At 39.9% G+C, this 26,523-nt stretch overlaps 2 protein-coding genes across 2 annotated transcripts in view; one reads left to right on the forward strand and one right to left on the reverse strand.

Moving 5' to 3' along the window:
• The window catches only part of LOC121381987, a 32,946-nt gene extending 17,873 nt beyond the window's left edge, over positions 1-15,073 (forward strand). The window contains exons 5-7 of the mRNA XM_041511440.1: positions 8,902-9,015; positions 10,138-10,371; positions 11,720-15,073. Of these exons, the coding sequence (XP_041367374.1) occupies positions 8,902-9,015; positions 10,138-10,371; positions 11,720-12,025 (654 nt within the window). The 3' untranslated portion in view covers positions 12,026-15,073. The remainder of the gene's footprint in view (positions 1-8,901; positions 9,016-10,137; positions 10,372-11,719) is intronic.
• A 1,752-nt stretch (positions 15,074-16,825) lies between these two features.
• LOC121380411 lies at positions 16,826-25,790 on the reverse strand. The gene is made up of 7 exons (XM_041509213.1): positions 25,596-25,790; positions 23,497-23,584; positions 22,351-22,478; positions 21,220-21,307; positions 19,655-19,746; positions 18,211-18,337; positions 16,826-17,151 (listed from the first exon to the last, which is right to left on the reverse strand). The coding sequence occupies exons 1-7, from the start codon at positions 25,766-25,768 to the stop codon at positions 17,092-17,094; spliced, it is 756 nt and encodes a 251-aa protein (XP_041365147.1). The 5' UTR covers positions 25,769-25,790; the 3' UTR covers positions 16,826-17,091.
• Positions 25,791-26,523: the final 733 nt, after the last annotated feature.

A 26,523-nucleotide genomic window follows, 5' to 3' on the forward strand; every position in this document is an offset into this window, starting at 1 on the left:
GTCAGGGTTTTTGCCAGAGGGTACCTGGGATAAATCTACGTACCTAAAATGTTGGCAATTTATGGATATGTAGACGATGTGTAATTATATATTTTTATATAGATTCTAGCGAGGGGACAGCTGTTCAAATGGTGTTAAATTGTAACATATACCGTGTTAAATTTCAAAACATTTCAAATCCTGATCCACCTAAAACCGGCACTTTAAAGGCATACTGTCACGGATTTAAGTACCTTATTTCTCTAAAAATGGATAATAAATAAAAATGTAATTAATTATTGGAAACCAAATCTAGCTATCAGTAGTATGAGGGCCTGGATGGCATCACAACCTACTTTTCCGTGACAGTGACCTTGACCTTGACAGGTGTCTGGCCTTGGTGTGAATCATAGTCTGACCTTTGCATAGCTGTTTGGTGTGTGACCTTGAGGAGGATAACACCCCGCCCGAGTCCCTGACCGACTTAGGTTGGTACTGACGTCCTTAGACTGGCCCTGACCGATTTGTTTAGCATTGACCGACGTAGAGGGCAGTGACTGGTATACCTGAGCAGGTGTGCGACCTTGGTGTAAGTCATAGCCTTGACGTACTTGGTGTGTGACTCGTCACCTAACCTTGACCTATCTAGAGGGCAGTGAGTGGCATACCTGGTGCAGGTAAGCAGCCGTGACTCATATTTTAGCCTTGGCATACTTGGGCCGGTACTGACGTCCTTAGGCTGGCCTTGGCCAGGTTCTGACGTCCTTGGACTGTCCCCCGACTACTGTCCTTGGCCTACTTACGACTGGCCTTGACCTATGTAGGCTCGTATTTGGATATAAAAAGGGGTGTTTTGTTAGTAGCGTCATTCGCTTGCCGAAAGTTCTGTGAACGAGATCTATTTTTGCTTTGGAGTTTGAAGATATTCTGGTATGAAGAAAATGACATCGGGATATTCGATCAGTGTTAGTAGCAGCAGCAGTAGCGACGAGGACGACGTCTTGGTCTGCAAATGTTCAGAAAGACATACAATCAAATGTAAAAGAGTGACTACCAAACAAGATGAGAAGAAGAAGAGTATTCATTATACGGTTCAAACGAATGCTACACGTGAAATTGGGGTTGGAACTGAAGATGGCGAACTCGTGGATGAACCCACAGATCAGACGGATGCTGCCTGTGAAACAGATGCTGCCTGTAAAGAAGATTGCTATTCAAGACGTTACGTGTTCTGTCATCGTCCCGAAATGAGACATTTCTATGCCCGGATGCTGAGGTATGCTCGGTGGCCCATACAATTACATCAAAAACCAAAAGAACTTGCCAAGGCCGGTTTCTACTACACGGGAGACCACGATGCCATCACCTGTTACTGTTGCGGACTTCGCGTCTACCGATGGAAGAAGACAGACGACCCAGTGATGGAACATTACAGACTCTCTCCAAGATGTCCTTATGTGAACAACATGTTCAGACATTAAATGTTTTAGACACGTGTGTGCTATGTTTTCATGTTGTATGTTGTGAATAAAACCATGAATAACAGGTTTTGCTTCCTTATTTATGTCCTGCGTCCATGAGTGTGTCTCTGGACGTGTTCCTATGGTAGTGACACTGGTAAAGGGTAAAGAGTAATATTTTGGTAACGATGTTTTTTGGGAGCTCGCACGATGAGATTTGTGCTTGGGAGGAGGGGCACTGGTCATATGTATCACACACATTCAAACATTCCTGTACCATATCTTTATGCGTCATAAGGTATATAAGAAAAATAGTTTTGGAAAACTCGTCATTTGAGGTAGAACCTTCAGAGGAGCAACATGTCAGACCAGTACAAGTTATATGTACCCGACGTGGATAAGTGGACCCGTTTCTATAAACTACAGGCACAAGGTAAACTACTTCGAAATTCAACGTGGTGGGGAAAGTCAGATCATGTACAGTGTGGATCGATGTCTAGAACTCTACGATCCCACGTGGAAAAAAGAAAAAGAGGAACAGAACAAGCCCCCGACACCCCAAGTCGTCATGGTCTCCCCAACACAACAGGTGGTAGAGCAAGCCAAAGCTAACCTGAAACGGAAACAACAACAACAACAACAACAAAGTGGTACGGGTTGGAAAGCCCCGAAACTGCATAAGCATTTCTAAATAAACTATAAAAGGAACTATGTGGGTCAGATATCGTCATTTCATTTAGAGTCGTCATGCAGAGCACATGTTCAGAATGTGGTTTCACATTCTCGAGGAGAGACGCCATGTTAAGACATTTTCAACAAAAAAATGCTAAAGGTCTACCACCACCACCACCGCCACCACAGCAACCACCACCACCACCACCACCACCACCGCCAGAGTCAGAAATCTTATCGTGTTGGACGACCTGGTGTGTATGGCTAATAAAGACCCAAGGATCACCGACCTGTTCATAGAAGGAAGTCATCACAGAAACTTGTCCGTCATCGCTATCAACCAGAACCTGTATCACAGCAAGGACCCGACACAGAGAAGAAACTGCCATTATTTAGCGCTGTTCAACAACCCCATCGACAAGCAGCAAGTTCTGACTTTGGCACGGCAGATGTATCCGGAAAACACTAGTCATTTCATGCATCAGTTTGAGGAAGCTACCCACAGGCCCTACGGACATCTCTTGGTGGACTTGAAACCGACCACGCCCGAACATTGGCGTCTTCGGCCTAATGGTATAGAGACGGGGCCGTCCGAATGGTATAAAAGTACGAGCGTAACGGCGAATGTCTCAGAAGACGTGCAACCACCGTCGAAGAAAGAGCTCTACGTGCAAATTATGCAAAGGGACGCATTCAAGAGAAAACTACCAGGCATACCCGCCTACGAAAGTGACGACGAAGAAGATGATGAGGTAGAACCCTATCTGAAAAAAGTCAAGAGGATGCAATCTTGCGATACGTGTGGTCTGGTCTTTAAAGACGGAAGCGACTTGCAGCGACACGTGAAAACGTGCGAAGAGGGAAATGGAGAGCTGTCGCCCGACCTGGAAAACGAAGGCATTCGACTCATGGTGGAACGTGAATTCGACATCAATCATGACTATCTCCAAAGCAAGAGGAAACGCTACGAAGAAAAAAACATGTCCCAAGATGCCATTGAAAGAAACATGAAGACATTGCAATGGAAGTTATTTAAAGACACGTACTCTCGCTTTCTGACATATATGCATTACTTTCACAAAGGTCCCAACACCAGGCAAATTTTACAGTTTGTGAATCCAGACAAAGATGTGAGACCACAGGTTCGTTAAATCAGTATCGTTCATGGATCGGCGAATATTTGGATGAACAAGACGACGACGATACCGATGATGAGGAGGACGACGATGATGAAGAGAAATGAACACTCATATTATTCCATGTCGCCCTTAAGGCCTCTCGATGTAACCCAGTGTGTGTCCATTTCATGTGTAGTTGTCTCTAGAGAAACCAGTGATTGTAATTTAGAAATAAAAAAATGAAAAACCAAACCATTGCGTTTGTTTTTTGTGTTTTTTTACTCTATGATTAGATTTGTGATTGGATATTTCTACCGCTACTTTATAGTAGCAAGAGCTGTGTGTACAAGACAGAACATACCACGATCTTTGATATACCAGACATAATACACTAGTTGGCTATAGCTTAATGGGCCACCGACGGGGATCGATCCTAGATCGACCACTGTATTTACCCATTTGGTAATTAAAAAGCCTGTAAAAAGGCTTGTACTCTAGGGAAATACTTGTGTTTAAAATGCAGCTAAAAGCTCATAGGTTAGGTTGGAGGGTTGGGATGCAGTCACGCGTTCTTTCTTCAAAGCAATGGGCTGGGGATGTTTCACACACACACACACACACATACACACACACACACACACACACACACACACACACACACACACATTCCTTTCTTCCCTTAACAAACATCCCTTTCTTCTCCTTAACAAATATTCCTTTCTTCTCCTTAACGCATACGCCTTTCTTCTTAAAGGAGAGGACAATTAAGGCATTTGGCCTGGTATGCATATTCAACGATATATAATGCACATTATTGCTTAATATCAACACATATAATCATATAGTTAATTAATAAAACGGTTAAATGTGACGACTATTATATATAACGGGCGGAGCCATTTTGTACCATCTCAGTGAGTACGCCCTCTGGCGAGCTGGTGGTTACGTAATACTTAACGCGTCACGTCAGGAATGAGCCTTAGAACTAGAGAAACACAATCTACCTGGTTTTTGCGGGATAATAAATAGTCATACATTGCAATGTTCTGTAATAATACACATGCCAGTAAGCCAGCAATAAGTATATCTAGCACTATATATATTATTTTTCAATACAAAATAAAATACCATTGTCAAAGTGGCTACACAACAAGACGAAACAATTAACAATGTTTTGCCCATGCATTAACCTACGTACTGAAATGATACACGGAGTGTTTTTAATTGGTCTATGCTGTTAGTTGCTTCTACCTGTGATTCCTGAATGGCAGGTGTGTACTTGATTGGTAACCAGACGAGCCAATTAATTGACACTGTCTAGACACAAAAATACATACCGGTATTGTGGAATATTACCTGTCGCCCCTAAAATTGTAATGGACATGGTTTATTACTGTAAATAGTTCTGTAAAACTATTGATTAAGTAGACTTTTCCATCTAAAACCACAGAACTGACCAATTACATAAATTATCACTTGGGTATCGTGAGTTGTCGTTTTTGCTCCAACGTAGCATATCAATAGGCGTAATAGTGTACATTTTCCCTTTGGATTATTAAACAGAGAAAAATACTATAACCCCATTTTGTTCCGTTAATGCAACTTGAAATATATTCAGTTAAATAGTTTATTATATTATTACGTCATTTATGCTGTTTTACAAGTCAGGTTGATCAAAGAGAAGCGCCTTGTCAAAAATTACTGCTTTTGTTTAAATTGTACATACAGGAGATAGTCAGGAGCTGACGTCACTTCGCCCCAAGCTATCCCACCGGACGTCACAAAAACGAAACAAAATAGCTGCCCCCAGTTAGCAGGAATAATCATGGTTTTATTTTATTAACTCTAAAATTACGCGTTTTGCATTTGCTAAAGTGTCAGTATGTGTTGGTGGTCCGGGTATGCATCTTTCCAACACATAAGGCTCTTGTTTGAGTTGACCCTACCTTTAAAGTGCTGTGCCAGACCATACACTAAAATTTCAAATTCCACAATTAAATGCTTTCTTAATTCATTGCAATAATATTTTACACCGATATGTAAATCAATAATTACGAAAATGCCCCATAAAAGTATTAAAACATCACTCCCGTAGAACACTGCCGGAAACGACCGAGTAAAATTCTCGGTAAAAACATTTGCGTGTAAATAGCCGTGACGTCACGAAGGGAACAACCTACCACGAGATGACTTCCAGCGCAAGCGAAAGTGGGACCGACAGCGACTGCCAAGCTCATTGATCATGCGATTCTTCTTTCGATGATGAATAGTGTAGTAATGACGACTGGACTAATATTTGTGCAACACAACAAATAATGCCTTATCAGTTTGAACCTGGAACATCTTCCGACGAACCACCGGCCTGACAAATGACGATGAAAATGGTCGTGGAGACAGCTTACCACTAATTTACAACTTTTATTCTTGTTTTGTTCTTTAGCTTTTCGTGCGAATTATTTTTCTACACTGTATGTTCTAATACTTATGATGTAGTAGAAAAGACGATAAATAACTCTTGAATTCTACGAGTCAAGTGGACCCGATATCGGTAATTTTAAGAAATAAACAAAAACGACTTTTAGTCCGTCCCATCCATCTATGAAGATGTTTTTTTGTGTGAATAATTTCAGTTTAGTTTGACGTAAAAAAAAAAGAGAAGTAAAAGTGTTTTGGAAATAAGAAAACAATACTTTTTTTTTTTTGGTGCAGTTGTGAAAACAGTCTGCTCAGAAATAAATAACTTATAGCACATTCCATAGTATGAAAAAAGGTTTTCTCTGTGGGAAGGTAAAGTAAAATTAATTTAATGTATTTATAGTCTGTTTTACAGGGAACGCCTTTTTTCATACTATGGAATTTACAAGTCATCTATTTCTGAGCCGATTGTTTTCTAAGATGCATACAAAATTAGCTCTCTTTTTTCTTCTTTTTTACAAAAAACCTACATTTTTGTAGGATGGGACGGACTACGCTATAGATACTTACTTGTCTGTACTTTATTGTTTTAATGTTCTCGAACTGTAAAGAAACATCTTACAAATGAACGAGATGCAAACGACAACAAATCAGATCTCGATAATTGCACGAACCGTGCATGAGAAAACAAACTGACCGGAGTTGAAAGCATAACGCAATTTGGGACATTGACGATATGCACCCCAAGGTCGTTTCGGTGTGGATGGCGTCGGCTTGTTGTCATTTGTTTTGTGTCGCAGAAAAATTGTTGGTACGGCATCTTTTTTTAAAAGCCATAACACATGGTATTCCCATATCTCGCTTAAGCCGACAAGCCAGTTCGGATGAATCGAAACTAAAGTGTCTGCTGTCGCAACGGTCCCCTGTCATGTTGTTTTAATCAAATTCACACACAGCTTTATCACAGCAACATTACTAGGAAATGCGTGAAAACTAAATTTATCGGCTTTTGTATTGCTAGAGCCGCCAAGAACACGCCGTTTAACCATAATAAACACAAAAGACGCAATGAACAATGGCGCTGACTATCGAAAGGAGTTCCCTTCGTGACGTCACGGATCAAATCTTACGGAAATTCCCGAAACGAATTCAGCTGGTTTTGTTTTTCAGGGGAATATTTTTAAATGGAAAATATACCGGTATATAATTTTTTTCTTCTTTTTTTTTCTTTTTTTTTTCTAATCATATTAAATAATATCTTGATTGATATAGCTCAATACATCATGCATCTGGAACAGCACTTTAACAAACATTCCTTTCTTCGAGACAAATGTGTCTTTCTTTCCCTAGGACTAAAACAAAATACTAAAACTAAATATTTGTATTCAATTAATCTTTATTTTACGAGGAAGGAAATGTTTTATTTACTCAACACATTTTATTTACGGTTATACGGACATATGGTTAAGGACCACACAGATATTGATTGAGGAAACCCGCTGTCGCCACTTCATTGGCTACTCTTTTTTTTATTAGCAGTAAGAGATCCTACACTATCCCACAGACAGGATAGTACATACCACGATCGTTGTCCAGTTGTGGAGCACTGGCTGGATATAGCCCAATGGGCCCACCGACGGGGATCGATCCCAGACCAGCCGCACATCAAGGGAACACTGAGCTACGTCCCGTCCCCACGGTTATTAGAGGATGCTTGTATTGGGTTCTGCTTGAACATAATAAATAAATAAATAAAATAAAATAAAATAAAAACAAATAAATAACTAAATAAATAAAATAATTAAAAAAATAATAATAGAAAAAAAAAATACCCTACCACATGAAATACAAACGACGAACCTTTCACGCTTAAGTCGACTAATCTAACGACTGAGCTAAGTTTGTCATTTAAACCATATAATATGTGTGGGTGTGTGTGCGCTCGCGGGCTGAAGCGACGAAATAGGTCAGTTCATAATAATCTGATAATCCGATAGTGTAGAACGAGAATTCCTTTTTTCACCTATTTCAATCATTTCGTCTTTCTGCCAGACTTTGAGAACGCAACTTCTAGAAGTTCCGTAGAGTATTTTATTTAGAGACTGACAACACAAGATACCATAACTTGCCGGATGTAAACAGTGATAACCATTCATCATTCAGCGCGCTAAAATTAAATACACTACCTCGCGTCGGGGCAGTCCTTAGAAGTGGTAGGTTAACGACACCACTAGAGCATCTCGATTTATTAATCATCGGCTATTGGATGTGAAACATACTTCTGACAGTTTTAGAGAGGACACCCGCTGCACTTTCCCATTAGTAGCAATTTGGGATCCTACACCATCCCTGTCAAGGCTAGGCGATGAGTCACACACCAAGTACGTCAAGGCTATGACTTACACCAAGGTCGCACACCTGCCCAGGCATACCAGTCACTGCCTTCTAAGTCGGTCAATGCTAAACAAATCGGCCAGGGCCAGTCCAAGGACATCAGTACCAACCTAAGTCGGTCAGGGACACGGGCGAGCGTTCACCCTAGTAGACCACACCACTATGACTCACACCAAGGCCAGACACCTGCCAAGGTCAAGGTCACGGAAAGTAGGTCGTGATGCAATCCAGGCCCTTATACTACTGCTACCGCATCACCTTAACTGAACCATGATGGAGTGAAAGCCATGTCAACCCTCTCGGCAATTTTAGTTTTTGAATTATGGACTATTGCCATAATTCAATAATTATTTTTACAAAATATCATTAATAAATGGAGTATGGTGGTTATGAAGATGGTTGAATAAAGTACATTTAGGGACAAATCAAATTCTTTTTGTTCAGGTAATACTTTGTTAGACCATTAACTAGGTCAGTGGTCTGTGACAATATGACTTTAAAGACCGTTTTATTCTATTACGTACCTTCAAAAGTATGTCCGGTCAATCACTAATGAATATATCATTACTTCAACAAATTTTTATTTTACAAGTTACAAGTTCTTTATTGCTTTAAGTTATACAACTCATAAGCTTTATAATAAAAACAAAAAATATAATAAATACATATTTACAATGTCTGATAATGGTGGGGATCTCTATAGCACTATCTAAAACACATTCAGGCATGAAAAATCAAAACATATCTAAAATAAATGAAATAAACCCTACATATAAGCATGGTAAATAATTAAACGCTACCAAATCATTAGCACCAGTGAATGTATTGCCGAGTTCAAATATTTCTGTTGTATTCGGTTTCAGGTGATTCTAGAGGTAAAGGCGCTGACACACAACGATAAGTTCGAGTCGTATTTCGTGAGAACCACTCAGAAATGGCTTTCTGGACTCCGGGGAGAAGAGTCACAACTCCTGCGTGTAAGTTGTATCATTACTAATTCTGGCACGGGATCTAGCTCAGTCTGTAGAACCTTAAGTTACCTGACATACGTTGCCGTAGGATCGAACCCCGTCCTTGGACCCATTGAGCTTTTAGGTCCCCATCTGCCGTTCGAGAGCTAGAAAGACATTTGTACGGTTATGATCCTCTCTCAGTCATAGCGAAAACGCGGATTGGCCGACTACCACACGGTAGACAACGATTCCAGCTCTAATACAACCAAAATTCTAAGTTTGACGCTAAATACCTTTACATCGATCATTTTTTAGTTCGCCGATACCAAATATTTGGCTTATTCACCACTAATACACACACTACAGGAAGAAACCCGTCAGCACCTACGTATTTAACGGGAACATTATTCAAAGGGGGCTAGGTCCCATCCAGTGCCCCTCGACTTGTATATCAAAAGTCATAGTATATACTGTGCTGTCTGTAGGAAAGCGCACAGAAAATATATCTCGCTTCTGATGGAAGACATATAGCGGGTTTCCTATGAAGACTACGTGTCAGAATTACTAAACGTTTTACATTAACAGCCAATAAGTATTTATTCATTTATGTTCTAGTGCTGTCATTAAACAAAGAAACGTTAATTTTCATTACAGTTTGAGTATCCTCTAGCGTCATTCTGTTTATTACGATAATCTCACATGATAAACAGAATAACGCTAGATAACACTCAAGCTACTTTATTACTAATTTCAGTTTTCAAAATGTTATTCTACCAACAGCATTTCGATTACTGAAATGAGCGTAAAAACGTGTAAGTTACATCGATGTGGGCCAGAGTTTGAGAGCATCTATTCCCGGATATGATTATGTGGTCAGTAAGTTTTGGATTCAGTCAGATTGACTCTCAATAGGATAATGATGATGGGCCGGAAAGAAAACTATGTATAGTCGTTTCCTTCACGAGGGGAGAAAACTGCTTTTTAACATAAGTGAAAAATAATTATAGTTCTTGAAATACAACTGAACACCATATATTAAGTGGCCACTATTTAGAACACCACTGGCGTTCCCATTTGGTACAAACAGATTGCATAAAATACTTGGATCTTTGGATTTACCGAATTTTGTTTCTTTCTATGTTTTAGGTGGAGGGTTTCATTGTAGGAGACGCCACCGACATTCCCCCGACACTGATGCAAGAGAGAGAGGAGACATCTGTCGTCAGTTTTGCCGATATCACATGGTCTAACAGTGGCGATATGGAACAGCCTCACGCTCCTGTCGAGATTGCTGCCCGAATGCTAGGTCCGGACCGAATTCGAGCGGCACTTTCCAACATCACTGTTACAAAATACTATACTTGTAAAGATTTCAATTATGTAAGTATTTGCCAAGGTTTAAGATGTCCAAATCGCCAATGCAAAGTAAATGATTATATTGCGAATATTATTCCATTGTTAAATCACCAACAAAGATAATACGAAAATCAAATAAATATAATTCTTTAAAAAGCTTTGAAGTTAAAGTTTGTTTTGTTTAACGACACCACTAGAGCACATTGGTTAATAAATCATCGGCTATTGGATGTCAAACATTATAGAGCTCTGAGTAAATTATTTTTGCTATATGTTCAGGTACGTGGGCAGTGGGAGTGTTTCGGGGGTCAAAACCCCTACCTGCTGAAGCAAATTTTCTTTTTTGTCAATACATTTTCAAGTGAAGCATGACTTGATCCCCCTATAAATTTCGGTTGCCACAGTCTAAACCTCCCCTGCTAAACTTCTCGAACACACACCTGTGTAGTGCCCACAAACGTCGCAAAATTGACGCCTGATGTTTGATTAACTGACAGCATAATTTGGTTACAGATTCTATGACCTAATTCCTCAAATTGCTACTAATAGGTTAGTCCAGATTCATGTTCGCAAGCCAAGATACCATTCCGTATAACTACTGCATTTACGAAGCCTTTTTTTTCTGGTGGGTTTAGAGGCACAAGCCATATTTTTATCATTATATAGAGTTGAACAAAAACAACAAAAATTAATTTTTGTCTTCAAATGGTAGTGGTGGTAGTGAGGGAAACCACAGGGCCCCGCCCACCTCCCGGTTCACACGGGCCTAAGGAAAAGTAAAGTAAAGTTTGTTTTATTTAACGACGCCACTAGACCACATTGATTTTTTATCTTATCATCGGCTATTGGACGTCAAACATATGGTTATTCTGACACTGTTTTTTTTAGAGGAAACCCGCTGTCGCCACATAGGCTACTCTTTTACGACAAGCAGCAAGGGATCTTTTATTTGCGCTTCCCACAGGCAGGATAGCACAAACCATGGCCTTTGTTGAACCAGTTATGGATCACTGGTCGGTGCGAGTGGTTTACACCTACCCATTGAGCCTTGCGGAGCACTCACTCGGGGTTTGGAGTCGGTATCTGGATTAATAAATCCCATGCCTTGACTGGGATCCGAACCCAGTACCTACCAGCCTGTAGACCGATGGCCTAACCACGACGTCACCGAGGCCGGCCCAAGGAAGTGACAATAAAAAAGCCCCGTCGTTGTGCCGTTATTGTGTTTTTATCTATAATCTAGTCAGACAAAAGGGGCATTCTAAGCTAGTAACCTCGGCACTTTTTCGTACAGTCCTGCGTGTGAGCTGTGGTTGTTTCCTGAAAAATATATAAATTATATTTTAACCAATGACTTTCCCACTTCCCACAGGCATCGTTCATGACAGCTTACCACAAATCGCACAAACTTGCACAAGATCGGTTTGACCGGAAACACCGAGGAGTTATTTTCCATGATGACCTACTGACCCAGTCCGACAAGGCGTGGGAAGGGAGTCGTCTGCTGGTGGACACTGTGGGTCACGAGCTGCACGTGACGGGCGTGTCGTACAAGACCCCGAACAGCGCGGCGCTGGGGAAACGTGCGGGCCTATTCTACTGCAAGATGTTACCCCCTGACAGAGCCATGGAGTGGATCTACGTGGACTCATTGAGACGCAACATGCCCGTCAAGTGAACAGTTATGCTAGGATCAGACTGCCAACTGCCACGACAAGGTTGGCCAACTTTCTGCTCTCACGCGACTTTTACGACCTTTCTGTTGCCAGTCTGAGCGCTCTTATAACTCGATTTTCGTCGTATGCAACCCCTACGACCGATGAGTTGTTAATCTGAACGCAACGGGAGTTCAGGAAACTACAAATCAATCGTTGAGTTGACCAACGTCGTCGTGACAGTTGACAGTTTGACCCTATCGATATGCTAGGCTCGGATTGACAATTGACAGCTTGGGTCTAACATAACAGAAAACAAAACCCAACAGAAATGGTCAGAGTGCTGATGGAACTAGATGGAGAAAAAAAGGTAGAAAAAAAGAATGAACTTTAAAAATTTGTAAGAATGTACATTGGATGGAGCACAGACAAGAAACGTGTGTGTCGAGTGCTACATGGAAAACATGTAATAAAATGGTGTTATGCTAGTATTGTGGTAGAACTGGATGACAAATATGAAGAAAATCTTTAAGTGGAATTTGTTAGAACATGCAAGAGAGTTAACAGCCAACATATATAAACGTTTCGAATGTGCAAGGAAAGTCTACAAGAGGGCAGGGATACAGCGAAAGTAAAAGGGTGGGTTATGTGATAAGACAGGATAGTAAACGAACACCAATTCGAAAAAATAAGAGTCCATAAAGTGGACCACACAAGTACTAGAGGGTATTAATAAAATGTAACTAATGGTGATGTATATAGTGAGAAATAGGAACGAAAGCTGAAGCACCAGTTGAAATTGATGTTTGGTAGTGAGAGAGTTCTAATATAAGGAGACACTTACAAGAAATGACGATGACCGTGTTATTTACAGGGCCGTACCCTGGTCAAAATCCAGGGGGGGGGGAGGGGGGGGGGGGGGTCAGGGGGCGACTACTTTTTATAAACAAATGAAACACTATACAAATTAAACCCTGAGATATGTATGCTATTTTCTGGACAATAAAAAAAAAAGAGATTCTAAGGCGGGCAACTGCCTCTCCGGAGGATACGGCCCTGATTTATGATTTCTTAGTAACCCGATGCATTGGTCAAGGAACGGCGAAGATGAGATAGGTGTTTAGAATGTTGAGGAGTTGTGGGTCTCAGAAGTCAAACGTTATTGTTGATATTAACTTAGTAGTATGCTCAGGAATAATGTTGCCATGCAGTTCCGTATGGCTGTACTTTCACTATGTGCAGAAACCCGTCTAAAGGTGACGCCACACGATGCGAGTGTCTCGTACGAGAATAGGCGATTGTGACAAAATAAACATTACGATTTCATCCGAATGATATGTTGCTAAAATGTGTTTTGTTTAACGACACCACTAGAGCACATTAATTTATTAATCATCGGCTATATGATGTCACTTTCGCACACGCACACATTCACATACACGCGCGCGCGCGCACTTCAATTCTTTATTTACCTAGAGCTTTACAGCTCATGGATACAAAAAACCACATACCTTACATACAATGATTGCACAATATAGTGTAGTGCAGGAGAATACAATATAAAACATACACATATAAATACACACACATATATGCATATATACATACATATACATATACATATTAATCAATCTAACTAATCATACTATATATAAAGTGGCGATAGTTAAACTACTATTGTGATAGTATTGCAATAGTGATAGTATTGTGAATCCTTACAATCGCTTGATAACAGTACTATAAATAGATATTTCGCAAAACCATTTACTTCAATCTTCCAATATATATGTATGTGTTTGTGTGTGTGTGTGTGTTTGTACTTAGTTATTTGTAATAATGACACAATGTAGTAAAATGATATTTAATAAATTTATAATATAAAGACCCCACATTGTTGTTGTTATGCTTTATTTCCTATGGTGTCCAATGTCTTTGCAGAAAGATCAACTTTATTATTAGACTATTTATGGTTTCGAAGGTTTCTGCAGAATTTTTTTAATTTTTATGGTTTCCAATGTTTGTGTAGAAAAATTAACGTGACCACGTGTTTTGACTTTAATTGCGATCGCTGCAGTGACAATATCGCCAGCTGTTGAAAACACTATCTGAGGGCGCCGACGTAGTAGGGACGCAGAGGTACGTCTTTGCAATATGGATAACAATGAATATCTTTGACTAGTTTTACTCCACAAGATCAAAGGATTTCACTATTCATACTATCGAAACTATCAATAGTGGAGCAAACAATAATTGCGATATTTATTGATAGTTGAATTAACTATCGATGCATTGCTATCGAGACACTAACTATCGCAATATATCGATAGTTCGATGTATTGTTACACCACTATCAAATATATATTTACTAAGTTGATTTAATTCTTTAATAGTTTTAACACTGAATAACAAGATAAGTTTATAGGCTGACGGTATTTTCCAGTAAAACTGTTTGATATATTTACTGTCATTCTAACAAAAAATTATATTCATCCTCAACTTTATTCAGATTACACTAAATACAAGTTCTTTCTGTTCTTTCTATATTTCTATACCTTCCCGCCCCACAGCCAAGACGTGTGCTGATAATCGTAATTTAGTTAACAATATGCGCTTTTGTTAGGAATATATTTTTGTAAATAATACTGTAAACACAAGTTATCAACAACAAAATATAAAAATATGTCACAGCTGAAAACTATATTTGTTATTTTTTTGGTGTTCAGTATAACTGAAGTATTTAATTCATTATCGTCTACGAATATGTGTTCATTTTGTGTTAAATTTGTCCGTTTCACAGTGTTTTAACATAATGCTCTCTGACCCCTAACATCTGATTATGAAATACACATTTATATAATTAAACGTTGGTGCTATAAATGTTTTGTTTACTATTCGTGTTGCTTAGTAACGATTTGTTTACTATTCGTGTTGCTTAATAACGATTTTCAACATAGTTTTGAAAGTATTATGTTTAGTTTTGATATATTCTACTATCATGTCTGATGTGAAGTTGATGTTATGATGGTCATACATACTGTATGTACGATATATAATAAACATTGTATAATAAACATTGTTTTCTAATTGTCTCGTCATATTGTATATTGAGAATAACTGCCTTTATCACGTGAGGTTAGAATAGCGAATACCGCGAGGTTCCGCTAAGCGACATTCACCATTTGACCCGAGCCAGATAAAGCCGATATCTCAATGCTAGGCTCAGACTACCAACTGACACGACGAAGTTGGCCAACTCGCCAATATCAACTCGATTTTCGCCGTATAGAACTCCTACTACCGATTAATTGTTAATCTGTGCGCACCCGTCGTAAGTCGAGTTGGCAAACTCCGTCGTGACAGTTGATAGTCTAGAGTAACTATATACCAAAACATAATAGTTCGTTTTCCAATACTATATTTTGTGGGGAGGGATTTAGCTCAGTCGATTGAGTGCTCGCTTGAGGTGCTTGCGTCGCAGGATCGAACCACCTCGGTGGAGCCATTCAGCTAAAAAAAAAAATCGTTCCAACCAGTGCACCACAACTGGACAAAGGCCGTGGTATGTGTTTTCCTGTCTGTGGAAAAGTGCATATAAAAGATCCCTTGTTGCATTAGAAAAAATGTAGCGGGTTTCCTCTGATGACTACGTGTCAGAATTACCAAATGTTTGAGATCCAATAACCGATGATTGATTAATCAATGTGTTCTAGTGGTGTCGTTAAACAAAACAAACTTTAATACTATATTTTGTACTAAACATCTTTTTATTATTAAAGTTATTTAATTATTTTTCATGAAACTCTTGAATGATTTCCCATTTCGCCCGTTTGCATCAAAGGTAAAGGTGTCACCATTAATAAAAACAGAAATTACAACACCATTCTAGCAACTTCATTGTTCATCCAGTCTACACGAAACGTCACATACAGGAACAGGATCAGGACATACTGAACGAGTTCACGTTTCACCTCTTTGCGTCGAAGGTCAAGGTCACTGTTTCCAAATAAATAGATTACGTCACCAGGGGCGTGAGCTGGACCTGGGGGTGGGGGGGGTGGGGGGGGGGGGGGGGGGGGGGGGGGGGGGTGGGGGGGGGGGTGGGGTGGAGTTCGAATATGAACCAAGTGGACCTTTTCTATTTTGTTTTTGCACCACCAGAAACTCCATATGTATAAACCTGTATGTTTTAGTTCTAAAAGCGGACCATTTGCTCCATCTTCGTCCGTACCCCCCCCCCCCCCCCCTACGCCCCTGATCACTGCTCTACCAATTTCATTTCTCATCCGATTTTCATTCAATCTAACATACAGTAATAGGATGATGCACTCGCGAGGGGATTTGCAGCGTTTCCGACGTCTTGTTATTAATATTATATTTTAACATCAAATGATCTGTTTATAGGGTCAAAGTTCAACATTCCTTTGCTGATCATTACTAAAGCGTAAGCAGTTCCGTATTATTTTTGGGTCGGTAACCGAAACTATAGAGATGTATTTAGTCACCACATCTTGCCAATAAGCATATAGTGAATAGTGAATGCAGGATAAGAGGTGTTTATATCGCTGGTCTATTTACATAAGACAGTATTGTAGAAGTCACCGTATTAAATGTTTAGTTCTTCTCCCCCACCTTGCCCAAATTGGACAGAAATAAAGAAGGAAAAACAACAAAAACAACAAAAACAACAAAAACAAAGACACAATGAAGAAGAACCCCCCCCCAAAAAAAACAAAAAAACAAAACAAACAAAAACAACAACAACACAACAACCCAAAAAAAAACCCAACCCAACCCCAAACAAACAAAAAACAAAGACACAAACCAATGAAGTATTTCTGTTTCACTTGGAACAATATACTGTACATGTAATATACAAATAAAGATCAAATAATAATGTAGTATCACCTCTCGTGTCTTTCTGTAGTTTTGAGGACCATTACTGAGGTCAAACACTCGGAGTTTTATATATTTGATATGTCTGATGTTTCCAGCGCTTTTTTCTTTTTATCTATCACGCATGTCACACTATGACGTCATCATTGCGCAGCACTGTCTGTATAATGCCAGGCCCATATAGAAATTTCCAAATCTATATATTATCATATGTCTTTGTACGTTTAATACAACTTCCGGTAAAGATGAATCCACTCTGAAATAAATAACGAAACAAAATATATTGTATTAGAAAGACTTCACCAGAATATCTTACTTGACGCATTCATTTGTTATAAAGAAGGATCCTCCACCTGGGTGTGAACATTGTACACTGACAATACACCATATTGTGGTGGAGTGTAGTCATCTTGGAACGACAAGGGAAGATATATTTGGAAGACAAAATGTGATGGAATCATTTCGATTCCACACTGAACGTATTTTGAAGTTTTTATGAGATACTGATTTTTATTTGAACTTTTAATATACTTACCTGTGATACTTATACCTTTACACATACTTACCCGTGATACTTATACCTTTACACATACTTACCTGTGATACTTATACATTTACACATACTTACCTGTGATACTTATACCTTTACACATACTTACCTGTGATACTTATACCTTTACACATACTTACCCGTGATACTTATACCTTTACACATACTTACCTGTGATACTTATACATTTACACATACTTACCTGTGATACTTATACCTTTACACATACTTACCTGTGATACTTATACCTTTACACATACTTACCCGTGATACTTATACCTTTACACATACTTACCCGTGATACTTATACCTTTACACATACTTACCTGTGATACTTATACATTTACACATACTTACCTGTGATACTTATACCTTTACACATACTTACCTGTGATACTTATACCTTTACACATACTTACCTGTGATACTTATACTTTTTCACGGCTCTTTACACTGTGTTTTTAACTTGATTTTGTAATATTTTGTATTGATGTTGATCATCAACAATTCATTTATGTATTACCACTGTGTGATACCCAATAGCCGATATAGTTTTGTTCTGGGGTGTCGTTAAACATTAATTCATTCATTCACCAGATTAACACTTGGCAACAGTGAATCACTTTCAATGAAGGCCTACAAATATGTATATTTATGTGGATTCTTTAGAAAAGTATATGAAAACTACTTTAAAGACGTGAACAAATCAGGTGAACTAAAACCAAGAACAATGATTTCAATCAAGATATATTTTAATTATTTTACCTTTATGTATCCGGGAACTGACGACCAGAACACATAGTTCGGAATGATTTCACGGCCTGCTGCTTTCCGTCCATACTTCTGAACTACACTTCCGGTGAGCAGGTACATAAGCAAGGCGGAGAAAAACCTTTAAAAAAACCCCACACACAAAATAGATATAGCTAGAATGAACATCACTGTGGTATAGTCCAGGGGCGTAGCGTGGTTTGAACCTGGGGTGGGTGGATGGATGGGTAAGTAGTAGGTCCACGCGCATTGATGGCCTTGTGTATCTGTGTCGTCCTTTACCATATGTCCGACGTTAAGTTTAGTTAATCTACACACCTGTAAAACATTTGGATACGGTTATAACAGAGAGAAGCTGAAGTTTGTGATATTTAAACCTGATAATATCGTCTAAAAATAGACTAGAGCCTGTCTCGATAACTATTACTTCTCAGACGAACGTGCGTATTTACAGTTATGAAAAATGCATTTTGGGTTATTATAAAAACCTGGATGACCAGAACCACTTCAAGTGTATGACAATGAATATTCTAAATAATAAAATGTAAGTACTCCTAATTTAAATTATTAAAAACGGCTTTAATAGTGAAAAATACGTCGTAGTGTTTAAAAACTAGGGTCTGTTCCTTTAATTAATCAATGTGCTCTAGTGGTGTCGTTAAACAAAACGAACACATTTTGATGGCCTTGTTGTCTACAACCTTGTCGGCTAGAGTAACTAATTACAAAAAGGTTCTTTTTCAAATAAATTCATTTTATACTAAATCTCTTTTTATTATTAAAGTCCCACGAGGGTACGTGTGGCAGCCATCTTGTAAGCCATTTGGATTTCTGACGAAATTCCACATTCAGCATAACTTTTGAACTAGACATTATAATGTGGACTGAGAAAGATATTACGGTTGTAATGGATCAAGAAGGATACTGCAGCTGTATTGAACTCGGAAAGGTACCACAGTTGTAACTGACTAATAAGAATGCTATAAAGATTACTATAAAAAGGTTACTGCAGTTGTAATAAACTGAAGATTCTTCGGTATTAATGGACTAGTAGGTGCACTAAAGCTGTGCTCACATATACACGGATGCGGATACGGCAGAAAGCGATAACTATTGTTTTCAATGGAGGTGTTTATATATGTCCGGATAAACATACAGATACGGCATCCTGATTCGGAAACGATTATTTCGATCCCCTCATGTAGCGATTGAAATCGTATCCGGACGTCAACCCGCAAACCGGAAGCCGATAAAATAGCTTCCCCTGATAGTTTCGTTTGAGAAAAACCGGTTGCCGTGCGTGTATTGCATTTAAATCGTACATTTGTATGTGAACACTACACTACGGATTCCATTTCCGTAAGTATATGCCGCATGGTCGGATCCGTGTCAGTGTATAGGTGAACATAGAGCTCTTTAAATCTGTATTACTACTTACACGATGATCAGGATGCTGCCTATCGACAGTGTCACCGTAACAGTTATCTCACGCTCGTCCTCACAGCAATATTTACTCACCAGAGTGAGGTCCTACAATGTAAAAGAAAGTATTAAAAAAAAACAAAAACAAAAAAAACAAATATATATATATATATATATATATATATATATATATACGTATATACTCTTAAAAAAAAGTAGGGGAACTCCAATAAGAATTTACAATTGCCAAAATTGTAAGGTATATTAGCTGTGAGGAATGGTTATATGATAATAGTGAATTAATTGGGCAAACATTACAACCGGTAGTTCAGTATACCAGTAGGTTTTATGACCACCAAGGATCTTGAAGGACAATTGTGGTCAGAAGTGAAATTTGAAAGTTGACATTTTTTTATCAGTAAATCGCAAATTCAAACAATAAAAATGACTAAAAACAAAACAATAACAACTGTATGATCAACAGAATGAAAAGATTGACAGAAATAATGTTCCACTGTGATTAATCGACCTTCCTGGAAATTGTCAAATCGAGAATGACACCCCACGCATGTGTACGGGGCAATTGCGTGATGTACGTGCAAACTATGGAATGTGTTTCAGTGTGTTGATAAACAGACGTGAACGTTCTTTACTAGAATGTCTGTGGTATTAACATTAATATTTCAGGTTCCCCTACATTTTTTGAAGGTTATATAATACCACCTAGTGCAGGGAGCACATTAATCTTTTTAATGTGCAGGGCGAGTTGCTTCCCTCTATTAAAATGGCGGTCAATTTTTTTTTATGTTGTCGTTGGAAGATTTATTTTGTTAATAATGGTAGGTTATACATTTTTGGTTTGTGTGTCCATTTGTTGCACTATTTCCGTTGAGAAACGGTTGAAACATGGTGCCACAAGTTTGGAATACCAGCTATATATAGGATATGTAACAATATTTGGACGTTGAAAGAACCACACTTTCTACGTCTCCTCGGGAAAAAATGCCACCAAAATGCAAACTTTTAATGTATATGTATATGCATGAATACTCACCGTGTGCAAATTCTTTTGTTGTACCACGGGTCAAACATTTCTGACAAAATAATATGATACTAGAAAAGAATTAGCAAAAGGTCTACATACCGTGGTCTGGACCTGGTGCACTGTAAACAATGCTTTAGCCTCAGTGAGGGGGTGGGTGGGGGTGGTGGGTTATACGAACCCACTGAATATCCCCAACCTATGCCCATGCCCTAAATTGGGGAGGGATATAGTACCTTGGTCGGTGGGCCCATTAGGCTATTTTTCGTTCCAACCAATGCATCATATCTGGTATATCAAAGGCCATGGTATGCGCTATCCTGCCTGTGGAATGGTGCATATAAACGATCCCTTGCTACTAATGGAAAAATGTAGCGGGTTTCCTCTCTAAGACTATATGTCAAAATTACCAAATGTTTGAGATCCAATAGCCGATGATAAATAAATCAATGTGCTCTAGTGGAGACGTTAAACAAAAACTTTACCTGTCTTTACTACAGAAAACGTGAAACAAGGGCGTGCAACTGAACATTACTTACATATACAGCCACTCCAGGAGTTACTTCCCCTTGCGCTGTGAACTCTTGTTCCTTGTTGTGGTCGCACTTCAGCGTTACTTTCGTCGTTCTACAATAGTAATACAGAAACAACTTGATGCAAAGCATATCGGGTAAGATATCGGTGATGTGTTTGTAACTTGAATACAAATACAAATGTAATATTTATTTAAACAAAGTAAATAAACAAAATACGTGTCTGGTAACTCACGTTAAAAACATACCTTAGGATGGGTCTATAAAGTTACGTTATCACCACGGCTTATCAAGTTCTAGCGTCTCCACGAGTACTCGAGTACTCGGGCACGGGCCGAGTCTTGCAAGACTCGAGTCCGTTCACAGGACTCAAGTACCCGTGCAAGGAAGAGCACTCTCATTTAATTATTTAAACAAATTAACGTAATTTGCCATATTCTTGCCTCCGGTTACATTGTAAGGCTATAAGATAATATGTAGAAGAAACAAAAGTCAAACGTGTGGAATGCAATACAATGGCATGATTTCACATCCATTTTCAGCGCTGGAATTAAGATGCACAATGCTAGTCTACTTTATTCCATAGTCTAGTATATATAGTTTCAGTATCATCTAGTGTTAGTGTCGGGTACTCGGATCCGGGTCGAGTTTGATCCTTGAGTATTTTGGACTCGTGGAGTCCCTCATCATAGATCCAACTATTTTAGATTATTACTATACCTTAACACCAATCTAGTAACGTCACGTTAATGTCATACCCCAACATGGATCCAGTAATGTTACATTATTACTATACATTAATACCAGTCTAGTAACGTCATGTTAACGTCATAATTCAACATGGATCCAATAACGTTACATTATTACTATACATTAATACCAGTCTAGTAACGTCACATTAACGTCATACCTCAACATGGATCCAATAATGTTAGATTATTACTATATCTGAACACCAATCTAGTAACGTCACGTTAACGTCGTAACCCAACATGATTCCTACCTCATACCTCAACATGGGCCCGTAGCAGTGTAGTAACGTCACTTTAAATTCACACCTCAACATGGGTCATACCTCATACGTCATACGTCAACATGGGTCCGGTGACAGACTAGTAACGTCACGTAACGTCATACCTCAACACGTCAGTGGTGGCGGTGTAAACTACTTGTAACCCTTTGGACGCGTCCACCTCAAACACGGCGCTGTCCTGGCTGCCAGTATTGTAAAACAGGGGAGGTAATGCAGGCCGTTGCTGACATGCCTGAAATTAATAAATCATCACATATTTCTTTATAAAGGCTTGTACGGTGACAAATTCAAAAATAGATCTATTTTTGAATGTTTAATCCATCAACCCATTCGTCCACCCATCCATCCATCCATTCACTCATTAATTAATTAATTAATTAATTCATTCATTCATTATTTTATTCATTCTTTCATTCATTCATTCATTCATCCACCCATCCACTAACACAACCACCCATCCATCCATCCATCCATCCATCCACCCACCCACCATATAACCCACCCACCCACCCATCCATCCATCCATCCATCCATGATCCATCCATCCATCATTCATCCATCCAACTACCCATCCATCCATCCATCCATTCACCCATCCATCCATCCACTAACCCACCCACCCACCCATCCATCTACCATTCATCCGTCCATCCATCCATCCATCCATCCATAAATCCATCCATCCATCCATCTATCCGTCCATCCATCCATCCATCCATCCATCCATCCATCGATGCATCCATCCATCCATCCACCCACCATATACAATTCCATCCATCCATCCATCGATAATCCATCCATCCATCCATCATCCATACTGTCTAGTCAGATAGCTCTGCACCCTGATCCATCCTTCCATTCATTCGTTTAACCATCCACCCACCTATCCATCAATACATCTATGCAAAACCTATACATTCATCCACCTATTCATTCATTCATTCATTCATTCATTCATTCATGCATCCATCCATCCATCCATACATCCACCCACCCACCCAAAGTCCAGTCAACCATCCAGCATTAACATACTGCCAGTCCAGACAACTCTATACCCATGCATTTATCCACCAAACTGTCCATCCATCCATCCATACATCAACCGACCCATCCATTCATTATCCATCAGTCCATACCTCTATCCCTCCCTCTATCCATCCATCCATCCATCCATCCATCCACCAGTTTACATAATAAAAATGTAAAATACAAATGTAAAACGCAACTTGACAATAGTATTATTAACTTACCGCTAGTCCAGATAGTCCTCCCTCACTGAACGCAAAACAAGGATTCCACGAAAACAGGTCTCCCGACGGTGACATCTTATCCTTGAATCTAACAACAAATCGCAATATACAGCATACTTTGAAAATACTAAATAAGTATGATGATAGAAAATAACAGTTCTAAATAAAGCCATCATTGACTGACACTATTTGTTTACGTGTATGTAATACAAATAAAGACGAAAAATATATGTGTTTGTGTATGGGTATACATATACAATAAATACATACATACATACATACATACATTCATACATACATGCATACATACATGCATACACACACACACACACACATACATACATACATACATACATATGTTCATTGGATGGCATGACATCTTAGTCCTAAGATTACCTTAGGCGCATAGCTACCCTATGTACTTAAGTTGATCTTAGGGCTAAGATCACCTAAGTGCATACGGTAGCTAAGATCGCATCGTTGAACGGGTCCCAGGTCATCACCGAGGAGCAGCCAGTCGTATGTCTTTAAATTATCACGCAGTGTGTGTTATATACTCTTCAAAAAAAGAAACGCAAAAGGGTACAAATGGGTTATAACTCCGATTTTATGTTTCCTACCGGTTCATGCTTTGTGAATATAAGGTCATTGCATGTCCCAAACACATTCCAACGGTTACATTCGATAAAACGCAGCTACTGTACAATAAAGTTCCAAAATGTGAATATTCGCAAAAACGCAGCCACGTGCAAACCATGTCACCACTGCACGTGCGTTGTCTGCACGTGCAACATGAACACCGACAGTATAAAAGTGCAGGGTGTTCGCTTGCCTGGCCTCTGTATCTGGCCGACAGTTTACAATCCAGGACATGCCACGTCTCAGTGAACCGCAGAGAAACAATGCCATCGGCCGACTAGACGCAGGCGAATCCAGAACGGCCGTTGCCAGGGCATTCCATGTGTCCCCAAGCACCATCTCCAGACTGTGGGACCGTTACCAGCAACATGGATCAACACGTGACCTCCCTAGATCCGGTCGACCACGGGTCACTACCCCCGGGCAGGACCGCTACATCCGGGTACGCCACCTTCGGGAACGATTGACTACTGCCACCTCCACAGCCACAGCAATACCAGGTTTGCGCAGGATATCCGACCAGACCGTACGGAACCGCCTACGTGAGGTAGGAATTCGTGCCAGACGTCCAGTTCGAGGTGTCATCTTAACACCACAACACCGTCGACTCCGACTGCAGTGGTGCCAGATTCATCGACAATGGCCTCAACTGTGATGGAGACAGGTGTGGTTCAGTGACGAGTCCCGATTTCTGCTCCGACGTCATGATGGAAGATGTCGCGTGTATAGGCGTCGTGGTGAACGTTATGCGGCAAACTGCGTGCAGGAAGTGGACAGATTCGGCGGGGGTAGTGTCATGGTGTGGGCAGCCATCTCACACACTGGCAGAACTGACCTGGTCCACGTGCAGGGCAACCTGAATGCACAGGGCTACATTGACCAGATCCTCCGGCCACACATCGTTCCAGTTATGGCCAACGCCAACGCAGTGTTCCAACATGACAACGCCAGGCCTCACACAGCACGTCTCACAACGGCTTTCCTACAGAACAACAACATTAATGTCCTTCCTTGGCCATCGATATCACCGGATTTGAACCCAATTGAGCATCTATGGGACGAGTTGGACCGACGCCTCCGACAGCGACAACCACAGCCCCAGACCCTGCCCGAGCTGGCAGCAGCCTTGCAGGCCGAGTGGGCCACCATCCCCCGGGACGTCATCCGTACTCTGATTGCTTCAATGGGCAGGCGGTGCCAGGCAGTTGTCAACACACGCGGAGGCCACACCCGGTATTGACTCCAGATGACCTTGACCTTGGTGATGTGTCCTATCACTTACTCACAATGGACTAGAGTGAATTGTGAACAATCCTGCAACATTTGGTAATTATCGGACTCACCATTCAATAATTAAATCAATTCTTCAAATGTTACGACAATGTGGTTTTGCGTTTCTTCTTTTGAAGAGTATATAAAAAACCCACACCGAATGATGTTGTAAGTAAAAGAAAACGTACCTAGGAGTTCCAACGCCAGCCAGCGGACTCAAGTCTATTACTTTGCCGTTGTTTGTCTTGCAAGAACATGACGATATTTTCTCACATTTCGTTATTGCGCTTTGTGTGAAACGAGCGGTTAGCAAGACAACGGGAAAACAAATACTGACTATGTATAATGAGAGAGTGGCCATGACTGACACACCTCCCGTTACAAGACGACACATTTAGGTGATCTGTAGTACTTAGTGAATATCATGTGACTGACGATATGAAACTCAAGACAACCACTGACTTTTCGCTTGAATATTAAAGGTGAAAGGTCATGTTGATTATTGAAACGTTGCAACAGAAGTTTCACGTTGTGGATTTTAACACCACAAGCCCTCCGATATATACTACTCAAAAGAATTTAAGGGTCAGACGATATTTTCAACATTATTTTTTGAATGTCAATTATATTAGCTAGACCATAATGTCACGCATGGTATTGTTCCATTTTGACGAAAGTGGGACTAAGCAACCCATAAATGAATTAAAATCCACTGTCATTGACACTGTCGACTAGTTCTAATGGCGAAAACATGCTTACATTTGCACGTAAATTAGGGCGAAAGCGAAAGGTCTGCTAAGTGCCCATAACTTGCTTTTTCACAAAGCGCTTCATTTGCACGCTTTGCACGTGTATTCCATGTTCCCAATGCTGAATTTCCGTATAATTGGAGCTTGCGTTCGTGTACGGTGCACACTCCAAATTCGACAATGGTACGACTTCAACTGACTATCGAAGATCGAGGAAGGGCTATTGCTTGGCTTCAGGATGGCAATACGCAAAGAAATGTTGCTCTGAGACTTGGTGTCAGTCAGAGTGTCGTTGGCCGACTGTGGCAACGGTACCAAGCAACGAATTCTGTTCGAAATCGTCCACGTTCGGGAAGACCCCGAAGCA

The sequence above is a fragment of the Gigantopelta aegis genome, chromosome 9 (genome assembly GCF_016097555.1).
Source record: "Gigantopelta aegis isolate Gae_Host chromosome 9, Gae_host_genome, whole genome shotgun sequence".
Classification (NCBI taxonomy): Eukaryota; Metazoa; Mollusca; class Gastropoda; order Neomphalida; family Peltospiridae; genus Gigantopelta; species Gigantopelta aegis.